At 34.7% G+C, this 19285-nt stretch overlaps 3 protein-coding genes across 3 annotated transcripts; 1 reads left to right on the top strand and 2 right to left on the bottom strand.

Annotated features, from left to right (window-relative positions):
• Positions 1 to 1942: 1942 nt before the first annotated feature.
• Positions 1943 to 13323, bottom strand: LOC113775690 (replication protein A 70 kDa DNA-binding subunit B-like). The gene is made up of 12 exons (XM_027320670.1): positions 13002 to 13323; positions 12787 to 12858; positions 12621 to 12688; positions 11466 to 11554; positions 5309 to 5464; positions 3979 to 4252; positions 3797 to 3884; positions 3587 to 3711; positions 3284 to 3495; positions 3022 to 3179; positions 2814 to 2934; positions 1943 to 2719 (listed from the first exon to the last, which is right to left on the bottom strand). The coding sequence occupies exons 5-12, from the start codon at positions 5456 to 5458 to the stop codon at positions 2264 to 2266; spliced, it is 1584 nt and encodes a 527-aa protein (XP_027176471.1). The 5' UTR covers positions 5459 to 5464; positions 11466 to 11554; positions 12621 to 12688; positions 12787 to 12858; positions 13002 to 13323; the 3' UTR covers positions 1943 to 2263.
• Positions 5470 to 11155, bottom strand: LOC113776301. The gene is made up of 5 exons (XM_027321430.1): positions 10243 to 11155; positions 9640 to 9933; positions 9022 to 9048; positions 5780 to 8928; positions 5470 to 5493 (listed from the first exon to the last, which is right to left on the bottom strand). The coding sequence occupies exons 1-5, from the start codon at positions 11153 to 11155 to the stop codon at positions 5470 to 5472; spliced, it is 4407 nt and encodes a 1468-aa protein (XP_027177231.1).
• A 2306-nt stretch (positions 13324 to 15629) lies between the features above and the next one.
• LOC113776305 (replication protein A 70 kDa DNA-binding subunit B-like) lies at positions 15630 to 19027 on the top strand. Its single transcript, XM_027321434.1, has 9 exons — positions 15630 to 15635; positions 15857 to 15922; positions 16658 to 16931; positions 17031 to 17118; positions 17204 to 17328; positions 17420 to 17631; positions 17738 to 17895; positions 17983 to 18103; positions 18197 to 19027. The coding sequence occupies exons 1-9, from the start codon at positions 15630 to 15632 to the stop codon at positions 18704 to 18706; spliced, it is 1560 nt and encodes a 519-aa protein (XP_027177235.1). The 3' UTR covers positions 18707 to 19027.
• The last annotated feature ends 258 nt before the right edge of the window (positions 19028 to 19285 follow it).

Raw genomic sequence — 19285 nt, forward strand, 5'->3', positions numbered from 1 at the left:
GCTAATAATGATCATATATGCTAAGAGGATTTGCCATTGAATTTGCTCATGAAAGTGCATGGCTGAAATTTTGAAGAACTCTGCAAATATTCTTGATCTGTGACAGAGTTGGATTGATATGTGGAGAAACTCAGAAACGTAGCCTTTGTAGATAAACAAAATTGACAACAATCAGAGTACCCGTTGATGAACATATCTAGTTTGGCCATGAAAGTCAAAATCCTTTTCAATTATTGTTTTGAATCCTTATCGTTGGTTTCACCCAATATAAAATATCAATGATTGAATTAGAGATCTTAAATTTAAATCTTATCTCTCGTGATTCCAACTGCCCCTTCACATTATCGTGGTCAAGGACCAACTACTACACAACTTAACAATTGATCATTGACCAATAAATAAACTCCAAATATATAATCATTTACTTTATTTACTAATTCATGTTGTACTGTGGCCGCCTAGACCATTCAGCTCGCAAACTCACTAGCTAGGTCTACGTATAGATATATACTAGAGATTTTCTGGCTGTGCAAGGCACAGCCAATGCCCAATATATAGTGTCAAAAATATTGAGAAATTTGCTGGTATTCTCATTTCTTTAAAGAATGACATGTAAATTCTTGGCAAGTTTTATGTAGTGTCTATGCAAATGCGTAACTCGGAGAAATGAGTGCATATGCAATATGAAAAATAAACATGAATGAAGAAGACAATAAACTCAAGTTAATTAACTCACAGCACACAATGTTTCTTTCATGCAGAAAGATACACACTCACGTATGATTCCAGATTTTTACAATAATTTGTACAACTCGATCACATACAATTCCACAGTTTTACAATAATTTGTACAGCTTGCAGAAGAATTATGACCAAAAAAAATTCAAATCTTTGGCTAATTCAAGCATGTTGGACTTTGAATTACCAAATATTGATAATAAAGATATCTAGACAACACCAAAACAAAATTAACTGAATCGTAGAACAATAGTGCGTAACTTTACAAACACTTTGAAATTCCTTGCAGCCCGAATGTTTGATGGCAAGATGTGACGTTCATTGCAGCCCCAAATGGCACCATGCGAATAATAGTTTTCGCACAGCACTTTGAAATTCGTTCATAGAGTCCTAACAATGTGAGGATTGATATTAAAAAGGTCATCTTTAGTCATTGCTAGTTTCCTATGAACTCGAACAGGAATGATTAGAAGGTCGATGCTAGTGAGGGCATCCTGCAATTTCCCTTTCTTTACAAAACCATGCAGCTAGAAATGTAAACCATAGATAATCAGTATATGCGAAATTCAATAATTTAGAACATAAGAATTTATATAGCACAAAAAGGGACATCTCAATTTTCACTCATTGAATTTCATTTTATCAAATTCCTGATCCCTGGATTTACCAACAAAGTTAAGGTAAAGTGAAGTAAGATGAGATAATGCTATGATGCTGCAGTCTTTTCGTTGACCTTAAGGCCAATTATGTGAAGAAAAGCTTACTGATAGGTTGTGTCCCCTGATAGAAGCAGCAACTTTGATTGCAGCAAGTAGGTGATCTTCTTTGATCATACTTGTTTGCTTCTAGTACATATAAATCTATTGATTAGCCAACCTGACCATAATCGTATAAAGCATACGTTCAATTAATAAGTGAGATCAAACGAACCTACAACTGAAAAAATTATGAATAATAGATGAAATATAACAAAACTTAAGCACAAACATTATAGCGTGTAGTCAAGGAAGAGGAGAAAGTGACCTGAAATTGAAGCAATTCCTTAGTGCAAATCTGTGAACCCCAAATAAAAGGCTTTTCTGCACCAACACTTTGAACTTGTAATTAAATGAGTGCAATAAAGTAGATATATGGAGAAACATATGTAAATTTTTAACTTATATGAAAAGTAAACCGCTCATTTGGAACGTACAGAAGTACTGCACATATTATTGATTGCTAGAGAAGCTTATATGACATATGAGTATTAGAATGCACTACTCTATCAAAAGATATTGGAGCAATGGATTCTAATACTGCATTTTCAGCTTGACAAAGTCATGAACCTAGGCTTTACAGGTTTATGGTTCTGGTAATAGGAGTTGTTAGCAGGTGAGGGAGGAGGTACTAATTCTAAGTATTAGAATGCATTGCTCTATCAAAAAATATTGGAGCAATGGATTCTAACACTACAATTTAGGCATGATAGACCTGCTAAGTTCTTCTCTAGCAATATCAAAAGGTTTTAGTAAGGGTTGGGGAGTGTTCAATTCCCTTTTCCTTCCTGTTTTGGTTTCTTTGTTGGGCTGGCAGCAGTTTCGTCGATTGGGGTGGTATTTGGTGAAGCTGAGGTAGCAGTGTCTTCAAGCAGTTTGTGGCTGGTTGTTGCAGCAGTTGTTGATTTAGTGATGAAGCTTTTTTTAGTAGCAGTGGATTCGGCTATTTCTTGAAGGAGCAACTTGGCTGTTGGTGTGAACGTTTGTTGTTCTATGACTTGTTTTTGCTTGGTGTTTGATGTTGTTCCAGTTTCTGAAGCTTGGAGAGTTGGTGGTGAATCTAATAGAGCCAATGATATGTTGGGGACTTCAGCTGTTGGGTAGGCTTTGATGATTGCATTTCTTCTTTGAAGTTGTCCTTGAAAAGTTGTCTCATATGTTTTGATAAAACAGATCAACCTGTACTTTTTCATGATGGCAGAGAGTTCTTGGTTCATTGTTATTCCCTGAAATGATAAGCATCAATGTGAGTGTTTATATATTAGTATTTCTGTATATAAATGTTGAACGAAAACTTGAAAGTTAGGTGTGCTGATGTACATGTGCCTCTGCATCCTTAAGCTGCGCAGCAGTCAATTGTATCAGTCTTTCAGCTTCTTTTCCAGATATTAAGCATTGAATGCTTGCAGTTGGATCGGTCACTGTTATTCCAATGCGACACCTTATGTGCAATGTCCGAGTTTTAGTTTATTGTACAATGTATAGTATAAAAGAGTTAATTTTAAACAGGCTAGATGAGAAACAATACCTTAGTTCCACTTCGGCTTCTTGTCTGCATGATGAACATTTTATGATCCAATCTGTATCTGCTTCAACAGTTTTCAAACAATTTGAGCATGCAGTGTACCAAAAGCGAGTTTGGCCAAATGATAATTGCACTGTACCGCCTATCCATGCTGTTTTTTGCTGCAAATGAATTGAACTCTAGTGTATTACTATTTCATTTTCTTTGAAGTTGAAGTGTAAAATGATAAAACTGATTGGTTAGGGAAAAAGTTAGGCATTCTTACTGTTCCGAATGAGATTAATGCATCATGAATGGTCTTGATGTGCTCTTGGTTTGGTGGTGGAAGCAGAAATTCTGGATCTTTATATGCTTTTGCTTCCAATAAAATCTTAACTTCATCTTTATGGATGCTATACCATTCACGAAGTGGCAATTCGTCATGGACTGGTGGATTGATGAGAATGCATGATAGTCCTATTGTTGTTAATGACAAACCTGTTTAAGCAGAGAATTAAGATTTTTATGTGTGACAAATATGAGTGATATGTAATGAATGTATACAGAATTTTTAGAGTAAGGGACTCACTGTTGAAAGTAGAGACTTTCACTCTCATAGCAAAGATCATAGGAGCAGTTGCAATGGTGTTTGCAAGGATATTGCCTTCATACTCTTGGAACTCATTCCATAAAGTGAGAAGCATCAATTTTTTCCTTTAAACAATAAAGACTCAATAAAAAGGATGATGTTAAATAATAATGTATGTGTCAAATAATAGAGGCAAGTGAGATTTCTTACTCTTCATTTACAATGAGAAAATCCCTTGTGACTGAATCTGGAGTTGTTTCTTTTTGTGGGAAGGCATATATGACCAATGCTTTGACACCTATAGTTTGAAGTAGTTAGTCATATTTGAAAGTATCTAAGAATGTAAAATTGGATAAAATTCTGCAGAGATATGTTTTTTATATAACACTTACTTATCAGAGTAATATCAGATTCTGCATGTTTATGTGCATCAGAAAAGTTGTCAAAGGTGAAAGGACATGGAAGCATTGGAGGAATTGGTTCGAGGTAGCGCTCAATCAAAGTTGAGTAATGAAGGACCCAAGAGTACGGATATTCGCTAACTTTGTATGTAGGAACAGCATTGATAATAGTTGCACCAGAGATGTAGTATCGCTGGTATGGAACTAACAGATTTCTGAACAGTCGGATGCAATTTTCATAGGCTGCTGCAGAGACTTTTGTTCCCTGTTTGTAATGTTTGTAGTTGAGTTAGTATACTATAAGGTAACATTATTGTGTATCTTGTATATGGATATCTGGATGAATGAGTATGCAATCAGGAAGGAGCAATCAAGTACGACTTGTGATTTTTTTAAAGTAAATCATAGAGAGTTAACATTTTTTTGACCCTCTATGTATAGTGGAAGCTTACGTTTATGGATTGTAAATTGAGGGGAATAGGAAGAAACTGTTGTTCATGTTTTATTGGTGATTATGATTGATGATCATGTATGAGATAAAGGTAAATGAATTTGTAATTATTATGAGCAGCAAGAAGATGATTCAAAGTGGTTATAGTTATTTAAATGTGTTCAATATTCTGGTGAATTAAAAAAGACAGCAAGAGGAAGCAATTTGTATGAATTTTCTGCTACATAGTGAGAGTGTTATAGGAATTTCTGATTTATTAGCATAGCATTGTATATTGAACTTTGAATGCTAAATTTTTATGTTTTCATGAATCTCAGGTTGGAAGAGAAAAAGGAAAGCTGTTGTTTATGTTTTGTTTTTGTTTTACTACTATTGAGACTGAATTTTGAGAAGGTGTTAAACATTGATTTGGATCAGTTTGAAGATATACAAATTTTTAAAAGTTAGAAATATAAATTTATTAAGTCTTGTTAATATAGGTGGTTGTTAGTGGTTAGTACTGATTGTATATTTATGTATACATCCAGAATGTGTTGTGTAAATTAGTAGTCCAGATAAAAGTGAACTTGCAACTAAACTGAAATTTGGAAATATCATATCTAAGCTATTTTTGCTAAGTAATCCTATGCAAGCAGATCTTCGAATATATAGAATACATAAAATGTTAAAGTGCAAGAATTTCTAAAGGATAGGGTATGAGTAAATTAGAAATGAAATATTATTTTGTAGTAAAGTGTAAATATAGCTATGCAGTCATTTTTGTCTTGGATAGGCTAGGAGAAAAAACATTGAAGAAGTCATTGTAAGAATGGAATTAATCTATAGTTATTTATATTAGGTGATGAATGTACATAGTAGTTAGTAAAGTACTTGGGCATCAGTGAGCATGAATCGTTGGATCCTTCTAGGTGGTGCTTTCCGAGTGTACTGAATGTGATTCCTCTCAACTACTTGAATAAGAACTGTCCATTTGTCTGATTCTTTGTCAATGTCCAGCACAGTTGAGATATGTCTAGGCATTTTGAACTGCATTAGAATGAAGTATAGTAAGAATTCTATTATTTCGAATGACAAATAGTAATTATAACTGGTAAAGGGTTGCATATATAGGAAAACACTATAAAAATAGTAAGAGAGATGAGTCATGAATGTACTTGTTTGTAGTGGTTCTGTATGCTGAAATACTTCTTTATACACTATATTTTTTGTTTTGTCCATCTGATGAGGGGAAAAATAGGCTGGTTTTATTAGTATTCTAACTGCTGAGGCTGTTTTTGCTCTTGAGAGAGCAACGTATAATTGACCATGGGAAAACACAGGTTCTTTTAAATATATACCCACAAAGTCTAAGGTCTGTCCTTGTGCTTTGTTAATAGTCATTGCAAAGCACAAGCGAACTGGAAATTGGATCCTTTTGTATGGGACTGGATATTGGTCGTCAGCTGGTGGTTGCATTGGAATTCTATGAATAAATACGTCTTTTCCAGAGAATTCACCAAATGATATGGTAGCATGAATGATGTTTTTACTGAGGAGTTTGATTGTAAGCCTTGTGCCATTGCATAATCCCTCAGTTGGATCAAGATTTCTTAAGAGAATTATTGGTGCATTTGATTTCAAAACTAATCTGTGTGGCGGTAAACCACTGGGAGTCAATGTATTCAGCAAGTCGATATATTCGGCCTGATGATTTTCATTTAATGTCTCATCATAACTCAAGTATTCAACTGGTTCTCCGGGGTATCTATCTATGAGAGCATTATTTATCTCATCAACAAATGGATTTTTCGTTGTTAGTATTGCCTTGTTTAAGAAAGGAGATGAGATTTGTGATCCATTGGTGATTTCAGGATAGACCATTTGGATCAGTTTTTGAAGTGCATCAGATTCATTAGTATAAGGAACTAAGATAGAAGGTGGAATTTTCACTAAATCATTAGCTTCTGTGTGAATTGTCCCATCTCCAATCTTTAATAGGAACTCTGTAAATGTGGGGTCTAATCTTGCTCTCATATTTTCACTTAAGTTTAGTTTCTCAAGTTTGTCCCATATTGGAGAATTGATTAGACAGGCATTTATCATTTGACTTTTTGCTCCCTTTCGAACTACTGGAAGTGTTTGTCTAAAATCTCCTCCAAGGACAACAATTTTTCCCCCAAAAATTTGAGTTGAATCCATGAGGTCTTTTAACAAATCATCCAATGCTTCAATTGCTGTTTTTTTGGACATTGGTGCTTCATCCCAAATTATTAACTTTGCTTGTCTAATCATTGTTGCTAGAGAAGTTTGTTTGCTAATTCTACATGTTGTACCCTCAGAAATATCAATTGGGATCTTAAATCGAGAATGTGCAGTCCTACCACCAGGTAAAATAGAAGCTGCAATTCCTGAAGTGGCAGTTGCGAGTGCAAGAAAGCCTTTGCTCCTCACATCTGCCAATAAAGTCCTATAGAGAAATGTTTTCCCTGTTCCTCCAGGACCATCTATAAAGAAAGCGCCGCTTTTTCCTGAATAAATTCTCTCAGTAATAACTTTGAATGCTTGTTTTTGTTTTTCATTAAGCATGTCGATTGCACTCAAATCATGAGCTGTAACAAGAATGCTTTTTTCTGCTCGTAATTCTCTAGTCAGGTCTTCTACGTTGTTATATGACAAATCAGGTGGGACTAAGTTGTAAGAACGTATGCTCTTTCCCATTGTTTGTAGAAAACCGTCTATTTGTTGTAGAGCTTTATGTTCAATTTCTTTAAATGTTAATGTTGAGCATCGGACAAGATCCTCCAACATGGACACTTTGAATTTTTCCCATAGTTGTTTTGGATTATTTGGGCAAGAGTAAACTAAGAGTGTAGCGAAAAGCCTTCTCATTTCATAAGGCATCTTAAAATGTGAGGCTTCTTGTAAACAGATTTCTTGACTATTATCATCTTGCAATAAATTTCGAATTAATGCTGCTTCCCTAAATGTATCTACTGTAACGCCATTGTAAGTTCGCAAGTCCTTGAATGAAGTGGGACATCGAACTTTTGAAAGGAGGAGTCTAAGGTAGTATCTCTCACCTTCTGTTGGATGTGCAGTCATTATTCGTCCAACAGAGTCTCCTCTTTCTCTGAGTTTCCAATATCTTTGGCTTGGTTTCCAAACAAAGTGGTCTGGAAACTCTGAGTATGTACAATTTAATGTTTGTGCATCTTCATTTGTCTTATTCATATGAAAAAATTCTGTTAACATTGTTTTCTTGAAATGAGGATTTTTTGCGACACTTTGAAGGTTAGCTCTCTTCTTGAAGACTACCGGTTGATAGTTTTCAAGATGTAACTGTAAATGGATAATTGCAGGTTTGATTTCACTTGTGCAAAATCTGAAAATTCTCCATACAGCTTCAGGTGGAGAAATCCATCTTGCTGATACATATTGTTCGATTTCATCTACGACATTGTCAAAAGTAGATGCTGAAAGACAAAAGCTTGTTTTATCGTGACCTTTACATATATATTTGTATATATATTTGACTGCTTTGATTGTTGAACATATTTCAACATTCATATGACAATCAAATTTGGCTAATAGATATGAGTTATATGGAACAACCCATCTATTGTCTAAAACAGCACCTCTAATTGTTACTTGGACACCATTATTTGTTCTTCTATATTGAGAATATGCGTCTACTGTTTGAATGGTCTCTTCACAAAAATCTTTTGGATAATTATTTCGACAGACGCCATTCTTGGTCATGCAAGCATTAGATGGATTAGCAGGACCACAAGGGCCATGGAGCATGTGTTTGACTACCATCTCATATAGATGAGGACAAATTTTTTTACGTGGAATTTCTGCACACACAATTCTATCGTATTCTTCTGCGTTATATAATTTATATTTGGACTTTAATATTAATAAGAAATGAGCATGTGGCATTCCTCGTTTTTGGTATTCAATTACATAAGTATAGGCAGCCACCTCACCAAAAACACATTTTTTCAGTAATTCGTCTTTTAAGACTTCAAGTTTTGAGTGGAATACTCTAGCAAGCAAATCTGGTCTATTTTGTGCTTCTTCTCCATGAATTAAATATTCTTTTATTTCTGGCCAATTAGGATTACATGTCATAGTCAGAAAGATATCTGGCTTTCCAAATTTTTGGACCAAAGTCATTGCATCCATATATTTGCGTTTCATATTCCTTGGTCCTCCAATGAAGGAGGGTGGTAATATGATTCGCTGACCAACTTTTGATGCTTCTGTTTCACCTGTAGTCACAGCATCAATGATTCCTTGTAAAAATTCCTTTCGTATTTCCTCTTGTTGATTTCTAAAGAAGTCAAGTCTTTGGCTTTCTAATTTGACATATTGATCTACTACGTATTGTTGTAGTAGTCTTGCAAAGTGGAGGATGAATGATTCATCGTTATCCCTTATTTGGAGCTTATAAGCATAATACTCTCGCACGGAAACGAAATCTGGATCTTCTTGAAAGCTACTCATTACTGTGTAAAGTGAGAAGAAAATTTTTTATTAGTTGATATTTTTGTGAAATTTTACATTAAAGAGTGCTGATTAATAAACTTGTATTTACTTACCAGCCTCTTCATTCTCAAGTAATTCATCTACATTAGAGACATTGATGGGACAAATAGATTCAGTTGTAAGTTTTTTTTTTCTGAATCTCTTAGTTTGTGCCTTTATTCCCTTTTTCGGAATGCCTTGGTGCCATCCTAGATCACCAAAAGGAAACATTAGTGGGTATTGAAGTGGATCATAACATCCATAATAATATTGAATATTTTTTGAGGTCCCACTATGGGTGTGCACTCTAATGTCTCGCTTTCCTGTTTGACTATTGTCTTCACCTTCAATCCACAAAGCTGCTACTTGTGAGCTTGTAGGTTTATTATAGACTCTCTGGTCTAGACCAGGAATGCTCTTTAGGACAATGTGATAATTATCAAGATTAGGCACTCCACTTAAAGTTCGAAAAAATTTAGCGTATGGATTGTTTTCCAACACGCACATGAGTTTCTTAACTAAAGTTTCTGATAACCTGGGGCAAGATGCTATTCGATTGGCTAACTCAATTTCAGGATCATGAAAATATAATTGAAGGTTTTGGCCATGATCATTGGCTGAGTTTAAGTTGTTTAAAAAATGATAAATTTGCCCTTGAATTCTAAATGTATAGATTCCTTTATTTCTTCTACAGAGTTTCTTGTCATATTTAACACCAAAAGAGGTGACACCAAAGTGGTTGTTATAAGTTCTAATCATAGTCCTAAAGGTTTTTGCTTCTTCTGAAGTTGAAGTTAAGAGCTCTTTTAGAACATTAGGGAGTTTATTTTGAGAGAGAACTACTTCACCGCTGGAACAACAGAAATTCATTGTCTCAGAATAGAATTTCTTTGCTCCGCAATGCTGACACTGCGGCTCCAATGGTAACCTATCAGGGTAATCAGGTATGAACCTTAGCAAATCTCTTCCACTCGGACGCGTCTTACCTATAAGGTGATTTGCATTCATTGATTAGTAATTCTAAAATCTTGCAAATTTTTGTATCCTAAAATTGAAGGGAAGTGAGTATAAAGCTGAATGGTTATTATTGGAGGATTTCTTTGATGATCGAATCAATGATTTTTCAGAAGAATTATTGATAGTGTTTATTTCATATTGACTGTATTAAAGATGGTCTGAAATTTTTTATGAATTTAGAAAAGATGGTTTGAAAAGGTGTTTTAAACCTTTTTTTGTATAAAAAAATTTATCAAAGAAAGTGGAAATAGACAAATCTCAGATAGAGAATTCATTACCTTTTTGGGTTAGTGATTGTACATCGGATTGTAATGCAGAGTTGGTAGCAGCTGTGCAATTCTCAATCCTTTCCAATCTCAGAGCTGGTACATGTTGGATTTTAGTGCAACCATGTCTACGTAATTTCTTAGATTTCCACTTTATGTATGCTTGTCTTCTATATTTCTTTTTCTCGAAGCGTTTTTCTTCAAGATCATATGCAAAAGGATGAGAAAGAAGAGCAGAGAGAGGTAGTACTGAGGAAGTTGGTTGAGAAGTGGAAACATTTGCTGTTCCACTTATACCACGAAGTCGAGTGACTGTGAGATTATAGTTCTCATTAAAGCTGTCTTGATAAGAAGATGTTCTATTTGAGCTTGATCTAAGATCAATATCATTAGGTTGAGGGCAGTTCTTGATATGAGAAGTATGGATTTCAGGGATACATGTAAAATTGATGGAAGGCGAACTGTGAGAGTGAGCATAAACCTCGTCAATATTAGAGGTTAATAGGAGCTGGTTATGATTTGATTGATTTAAGGTCCTTAAATGAGAACTATCTAATCCATGCATAGATGCGACATTGGAAGAGGATAAATGTTTAGAAACAGGGACAACTTCATTAGTATAATTCTCATGATCCTTCCTAATGATGTTACTATTTGGGTCTGTCATAAAGTGGAAGGTGGGACGAATTAGATGAGCGTTATTTCCTGAGGTCTGAATATTGACATATGTAGTATCAGAATGCATATGGATTGGATTAGCAGGATGAGCCTGAGAAAATGGGAGGTTTGTTGATAGCTCTTCAGATTGTTCTATTGTATGAGAGCTATTTGCGTTCCTTTTTAATGAAACCTCAGCATTGTAACATTCATCGAGCCACTCATCTACTAAACTAAAGGGTTTATTTACATTCCTTTTTCTTTTCATTTTAATGAAAGTAGGAGTAATAAAATGTCACTAATGATAGCTAATGAAGAGAGTAAAGCTAACTTCTATACATATGAAATCCAAACTGTTAGATACAAGCAGCTGACCAAGAGATACAAACATGAGATTAATTGTTTCAGACCGTCATATTCAACGAATTAGAGTGATTAAATAGTAAGAGGCAAAATCTGAGAAAGTACAATCATATCAGCATAGAGATTCAGTTATGATATTCTCCAGGGTGTAGTCAAGCAGAACAAAACTTAAGCACGAAAATTGTAAGATGTAGTGAAGGGATAGAAGGAATAACCTTGAATTGAAGCAATTCCTTAATATGAATCTGCCAACCCCAAACCAAAGCTTCTTTAGCACCGACTCTTATAAATCGTAACTAAACCCCTGAAAAAGGTTGGCAACCAAAATAAATTGTACAAGAAAGGCATCAATGTAAAACTATACAAATTATCCAATATGTTTAAACTACACTCAGATGAGAAAAAATTAGAAAGAGGCGAAAATATAATTAGGCACACTTTAAATGAATGTGAATCTGTTAAGGAGAAAAGTAGCTGAAATATTAAGAAATACCACCCACCTACACCTACCCTCAAGCTTGTATCTGAGGATTTCCAATATTATATTAGAAGCTGAACAACAACAAGCACAAGAATCTAATCCAATTAGAGGAATGATAGACACACTAACTATTAATTTTTGTAATAAACCTGATACAATGAATCTAATCCAATTTTTGTGCCTGTATAGTATAGGTGTTTCGGTTTGTTTTTGACCACCAAGAATCCTTTTTGTTGTTGGAATCCTTTTTGTAATAAAAATTTGTAATTTATTAGTAACTTTTTCTTTAAAAACAGCTATAGTTTATTTGGTAGTTATAATATTTAAGAGAGTTATGGGAGATTATGTTAGCAAATCTGATTAGAAGAATAAAAATTAATTTTTAAGGACAAAATTAAAAATTCATAAAATGACACAATATTTATTCCAACTACCACCTCTCTCCATTTCCTATACATATATAAAAAGCAGTTATAGGAAGTTAGAAAGCCAAATATATATTACGTACATAGAAAGCTAAAGTCCAACTTGCATATATATATGATTATGCATGTCCGCCTATTCCACAACTTCTGTCCGTCTCACTCACTGTCGTGTCCAACTTGCAAATCCACGACTTTAGACCCCAAAAACATGGATACAAGTAATTACCAAGTATCAGACCATTCCTTTGCTCTATCAACAACCAAAATCTATTTCACCTACACAACCTTCTATCCCATCCTATCCACCACTCAAAAATACCATATTCGTTGAATTGGAGGAAAAAAATAGGAGAACTTACAATCTATGGACTTGATACTCGCAAGGGAACTTAAAAGTGATAACAAAAAAAGTAAGGGAAAAAAAATTCAGTCGACAAGTAATAACTGAAAGCAAACGAACTTACAACTGAAATCTGTGAACGCTAAATCAGAAGCTCTTCTGCACCAATTCTTTCAAAGTGCAATTAAACCCCTGAAGAAATTTGGCAACGAAAATAGAAAGTATATAAATTATCCAATCTCTTCAAGACTGGTGGGGAAAAATATTAGGCACAGAATATGAGTAGTTACCTTTACTCGGAGATGTTACAGAGCAAAAGGAGGAAGAAGCGTTGATTTTTTTTGTGAGCAGTGTTTGTGTTCCTAATGTATATAAAGACACAAAATTGATGAGTTGTTAGAGATTTTTCTTCTCACTTTCGATAATTTGTGAACTGGCAAATGAAAAGGAGGGCAAAAGGACAAACCCTATATCTCTAATAATAGGTGGAAATCATAGCTCATACCTGACTCTTTGTGGAATAATCGCATAGTTGGGATATGGATGAGCAGCCACAATTGACTCTTTCTGGAACAATAGCACGATTGGGATATGGATGAGCGGCCATATTTTGGGGGAAAAGATGGTCAAATTATTGACCAGGTGTTGGAGCAGATAAGTTGGTACTTTTGTTTGTCCGATCCAGGAAGAAAACAGAAGAGAAACAAAGGAATGGAAACAGAGAGGGAGGGACGAAGGAGAAAAGGTAGAGCTTAACATGAAAAGAAAATGAAATCTGCAAATATGCTTCTTCTGAAGCAAAAAGAAAACGAAACGGAAAGAACGGGAAAGAGGGGGCAAGAATGCTAGGGAAAAAGTCAAAAACACTTCTAAACAATTGGCTACTGATGGAAGAATTGAAGTTGTACTTTTGTTCGTTGAACCAGGAAGAAAAAAAAGGAGAAATAAAGAAACGGGAAACAGAGAGAAAGAAACGAAGAAGAAAACAAAGATGATGGGCTAAAGTTGTAAAATGAAGTGCAAATGAACATGAATTCCTTCCCTGCCATCGGTGCTAAAGTTGTTTGACTTTTTGGCTTCTTGTCTTTCATAATGGAGACAAAGAATAAGTGGAGAACAGAGCTAATGCCAAGTACCGGTTTCTTTGGTCTAAGGAAAGAGGGGAAGAGACGTGAAAGACTGAGAAGTAAAAGCAAAAGAATATGCGCGGAAGAGACGTGAAAGACTGAGAAGTAAAGCAAAAGAATATGCGCAAAAAGTCAGACATAACCCTCAATAGTTTGTTACTGTTTTGTGGCTAGTTATTTTTCTTTGGGCAAGATAGTAATTTCATGTAAAAAGGCCAAAATGCCCTCAACAGTGATATACTATTAGCAGACGTAGTAAACATTCCCAGGACATAAAAGGAAGAAAAATTTTCTCCCTCCTCTAATGCCGCCAGGTGGATCAATGTGGGAGAAGAAGTCTTAGCTTTTTCTATATATGTAAGATAAGATATATATATATATATATATATATATCTTACATATATATAAGAACCTAAGATTTCTACTCTCAGGTTCAGCCACGTGGTGAGATGAGGGGAGGGGGAAAATTTTTTTTCCGTTTATGCCCTGAAAATATTGATTGGTTCTCCAACAGTGTATCACTATTGAGGTCATTTTTGTCTTTTTACATGAAATTACGATTTTGCCCAGATCAACATAACTAGCCCTAAAACAGTAACGTACTGTTGAGGGCTATTTTTGACTTCTCGCGAAGCTTTTTGCTTTATTTCTCAATTGTCATCTAAGAAATCACCTCTGTTGCTCTTCACTTCTTTGTCTCCGTTATTAAAGACAAGAAGTCATAGGAGTCAAAAAGTCAAAGAAAAACCTTGAAGTGCACCGATGCCAGGAACTTTATTTTTACTTCCTTCTACTTCATTTTTACAAGTTTAGCCCATAGGAGTCAAAAAGTCAAATAAATATCTGCAAGTGCATCGATGGCAGGAAAACAAAAGACTCCCTTTCTACTTCATTTTACAACTTTAGCCCATCATCTTTTGTTTTCTTCTTCCTTTCTGTCTCTCTCTGTTTCCCGTTAATTTTCCTTGCAGCTTTCTTTCCTCCCACAAAGAGTCAATTATGGCTGCCCTTTCTACTTAGCCCATCATCTTTTGTTTTCGTCTCCCTTTCTCTGTCTCTCTGTTTCCGTTAATTTTTCTTGCAGCTTTCCTTTCTCCCACAAAGAGTCAATTATGGCTGCCCATCCATATCCGAACTCTGGGATTGTTCCTCTTGCTTTGACTCTTTTCTTCTGTTTTCCGTTCTTTACTTTCCCCCTCCTGTTGTTTCCAGATCACTCGGTCAATAATTTCATGATTTTCTTCCCTAAATTATGGCTATCCATCCAAGTTTTTTTACATCTGTACTCTTTATTGTTTTGTCCTTTTGTATTCATTTTCATTTCTTGGCCCGTTGACAAATTACCCACACTGAAAAGAACAATCTCAGACAACTTATCAAGTTTGCATCTTTATCTGCTCTATTCATGATGCCTAATAATATTGCTAGACATATAGGTTTGTCCCTCTGTTTTCCTGATATTCTTGACTGATTGCCAAATTATCAAGAATGAAGGAAAGCTTGTGCCTTTATATTAGAAACAAAAATACTGGTCACAAAAAACTAAACTCTTCTTTTACCTTGTTCTCTGCAACCTTTGGTGCTAAAGGTAACTACTTCTTTTCTTTGTCTAATTTGTTCTCTTACCAGTATTTAAGATATTGGATAATATGTCTACTTTTTATTTTAGTTACCAAATTTCTTCAAGACGTTAACTGCAGTTTGAAATTGGTGCAGCAAAACTTCTGATTTAGCATCCACGGATTTCTAGCAAGTAGTTGCTTCAATTTCAGGTTACTCTCTTTACTCCTTCAATTTCTTGCCTTTTCTTTTCCTCTTAAGAATATAGTACAAGTAATTACCAATTAAGGGTTGTCACCGTTTATTGAATACAGATAAGCAAGCTAAAACAAGTTAAATTGTTAACCTAAAGCTTAAACTGCCTGATATTTGCACCAAAAAATGCACAAACCTAATGAAGTCAGATCGTTTGGTGAGAAACAATACTATCTTCTTTTGTGGCTTAAATGACGGTAGTTTTTAGGTTGCAAGTTCATTTGGTTTCACTTACTGACTGAATATGCCTGAAAATCATTGTATCTCTGCAATCTTTCCCATTAAAACTAATTACACCTTTCTTTTTGTTTTATTTCTACCTCTATCAGTATTATGTCTACCTCTATCAGTTTTATTTTTGTTTTATTTCTTTTACGTTGATTAATAGCATTCTTCTACATGCAATTTACATTACCAGCTCCATTCACCAGTTCAGCATATTTGGGGTTCATGGATTCATACTAAGGAATTGCTTCACTTCAAGGTCATCTCTTCTGTTCCTTGACTGTACCTGACAATTTTAGTGCCTAAATATATGTTTCATATGACCTTTTTTTTTCTGCGCTTTGCTTTGTACTATTTAATGACTCTGATTAGATAAATATGGTAATTTCAAACAGTTAGTCTACACCTTTCTATCTCTTGCTCAATTGCTTCTATGTAGCAGTTTGCATTTCACACATATATATAACTTATTATTACTCTCTTGACTATCTAATATTACTTACGTTTTCTTATTACTACTTTCATTAAGATGAAAAGAAAAAGGAATGCAACTAATAGCTTTAGTTTAGTAGATGAGTGGTTTGATGACTACTACAATGCCGAGGCCTCACAAGTAAACCCCAATAGCTCTCATAAAATAGTACAATGCCAAGAGCTATCAAGAAAAAGCCATAATCCCATTATCATAATCCCTCCAACCTATAAATTGAAAAAACCATACAAACTTATCATTCAAAGTTCAATATGCAATACTATTCTTAAAAACTGAAGATTCCACGATATACAAACACTCAACATTTAAAATTAACTATGCACTGATACTATGACAAACTAGACTTTCCTTCCATAATCCCATTATCTACCACAAAATCTCTAAAAGTTCCTTCCTCCCACTACTTATTCTAATTCATGAAGTCTTACATACATTTATACAACTTTACTCACTTTTAGTCTCTTAAATACTCATTCAATATAGTCACTTTGTTAAAAACAGGGAACTAAAGTTTCTGCAGCAACCTATGAAAATTGCATCCGATTGTTCAGAAATTTGTTGGTTCCATACCAACGATACTACATCTCTGGTGCAACTGTTATCACTGCTATTCCTACATACAAAGTCAGTGAATATCCCTACTCTTGGGTCCTTCATTACTCAACTTTGATTGAGCGCTACCTCGAACCAATTCCTCCGATGCTTCCATGTCCTTTCACCTTTGACAGCTTTTCTGATGCACATAAACATGCAGAATCTGAGATTTCTTTGATAAGTAAGTATTATAAAAAAAAAAACACATATCTCTGCACAATTCTATCCAATATTACATTCTTAGATACTTTCATCTTTAACTAGCTACTTCAAATTGTAGGTGTCAAAGCATTGGTCATACATGCTTTCCCCCAAAAAGAAACAACCCCGGACTCAATCACAAGAGACTTTGTGATTGTAAATGAAGAGTGAGAAATTTCAATTCTGTCTATTATTTAGCATATAAATTATTACTTAACATCATCCTTTTTATTGAATCCTTTCTGTTCAAAGGAAAAAATTGATGCTTCTCACCCTATGGAATGAATTCCAAGAATATGAGGGCAACATCCTTGCAAACATCCTTGCAACTATTCCTATGATCTTTGCTATGAGAGTGAAAGTCTCTACTTTCAACAGTAAGTCCCTTACTCTATAAATCCATTATACACTCATTGCATGTCACTTATACTTCTTACATATAAAACATTTAATTCTTTGGTTAAACAGCTCTGTCATTAACAACAATAGGATTGTCATCCATTCTCATCAACCCACCACTCCATGATGAATTCATACTTCATGAATGGTATAGCATCCATAAAGATGAAGTTAAGACTTTATTCGAAACAAAAGCATATAAAGATCCAGAATTGCTGCTTCCACTACCAAATGAAGAGGACATTAAGAATATTCATGATGCGTTAATCTCATTCAGAACTGTAAGAATACTACACCCTTTTTCCTAACCAATCAGCATTATCATTGTACACTTCAGCTTTGCAGAAAGTCGAATAATAATACACTAAAGTTTCAATTCATTTCCAGCAAAAAACAGCATGGATAACTGGTATAGCACAATTATCATTTGGCCAAACTCATTTTTGGTACACTGCATGCTCAAATTGCTTGAAGACTGTTGAAGCAGACACAGATTGGATCATAAAATGTTCATCATGCAAAGAAGAAGCTGAAGTAGAGCTAAGGTATTCTTTCCTATTTACCCTGTCTAAAAACAAGTTTTTCATACTCTACATTTTACAATAAACTAAAACTCTCACATTTCACTGAAGGTGTCGCATTGGAATAACACTCACTGATTCAACTGCAAGCATTCAATGCTTAATATCTGGAAAACAAGCTGAAAGACTGATACAATTCACTGCTGCCGAACTGAAGGATGCAGAGGCACATGTATAGTAGCACACTTACCCTTCAAATCTACCTTCAACATTTATATACAAAAATACTAAATATAAACACTCACATTCATTCTTATCATCTCAGGGAATAACAATGAACCAAGAACTTTCTACCATCATGAAAAAGCACAAGCTGATTTGCTTCATCAAAACATATGAGACAACTTTTCAAGGACTGCCACAAAGAAGAAATGCAATCATCAAAGCCTACACAGCAGCTGAAGTTCCAAACATACCACTGCCTCTACAAGATTCACCAACAACTCTTCAAGCTTTACCGAGTACAACACCATCAAACACCAAGCAAAAGCAGATTGCAGACGAACAAACGTTCACACCAAGGGCTAAATTGCTGCTTCAAGAAATAGCTGAATCCACTGCTACTAAAAGAAGCTCCATGACTGAATCAACAGCCACAAAAAGAGCCCTCACATTGACCGAACTAGAAGGTCACCAAATACCTGCACCAACTGTTGGAACAGAAATACACAAAACACTTGAAGACACTGCTACCTCAGCCTCACCAAATGCCACCTCAATCGACAAAACTGCTGCCGGCCCAACAAAGAAACCAAAACAGCAAGAAGGCAATTGACCTCCCACAACTCTTACTAAAACCTTTTGATATTGCTAGAGAAGAATTTAGCATTCCAGTGTGTAGGTCTATCATGGCTAAATTGTAGTCTTAGAATCTATTGCTTCAATATTTTTTTATAGAGCAATGCATTCTATGACTTACACTTACTAGGACCTCCTTCACCTGCTAATGACTGCTATTAGCATAGCCACAAAGTTGTCAATCATAACTTCATGAGCTGAAAACGCAGTATTAGAGTCCACTACTCCAATATCTTTTGATAGAGCAGTGCATTTTAATACTCATATGTTATATAAGTCTCTCTAGCAATGAATAATATGTACAGTAGTTCTTTACATTCCTTTTCTATATGCTACAATTTTTACGCCTGAGTTTTGTTGTCTTTCACCTGTTAATCATACTTTTCCAATCGTAAGTTTGTTTGCTTTCACTTATTAACTCAATGTATGCTTTATATGACTATAATAGAACCAACTAATCGATAGATTGCTATGTATTGAAAACAAAAGAGTAAGCATTTCTTTCTAGACCTTACAAATGAGTAAACAGGGATAATTTTTATTTGAAAGAATTAAT

Source organism: Coffea eugenioides, chromosome 6 (genome assembly GCF_003713205.1).
Source record: "Coffea eugenioides isolate CCC68of chromosome 6, Ceug_1.0, whole genome shotgun sequence".
Classification (NCBI taxonomy): domain Eukaryota; kingdom Viridiplantae; phylum Streptophyta; class Magnoliopsida; order Gentianales; family Rubiaceae; genus Coffea; species Coffea eugenioides.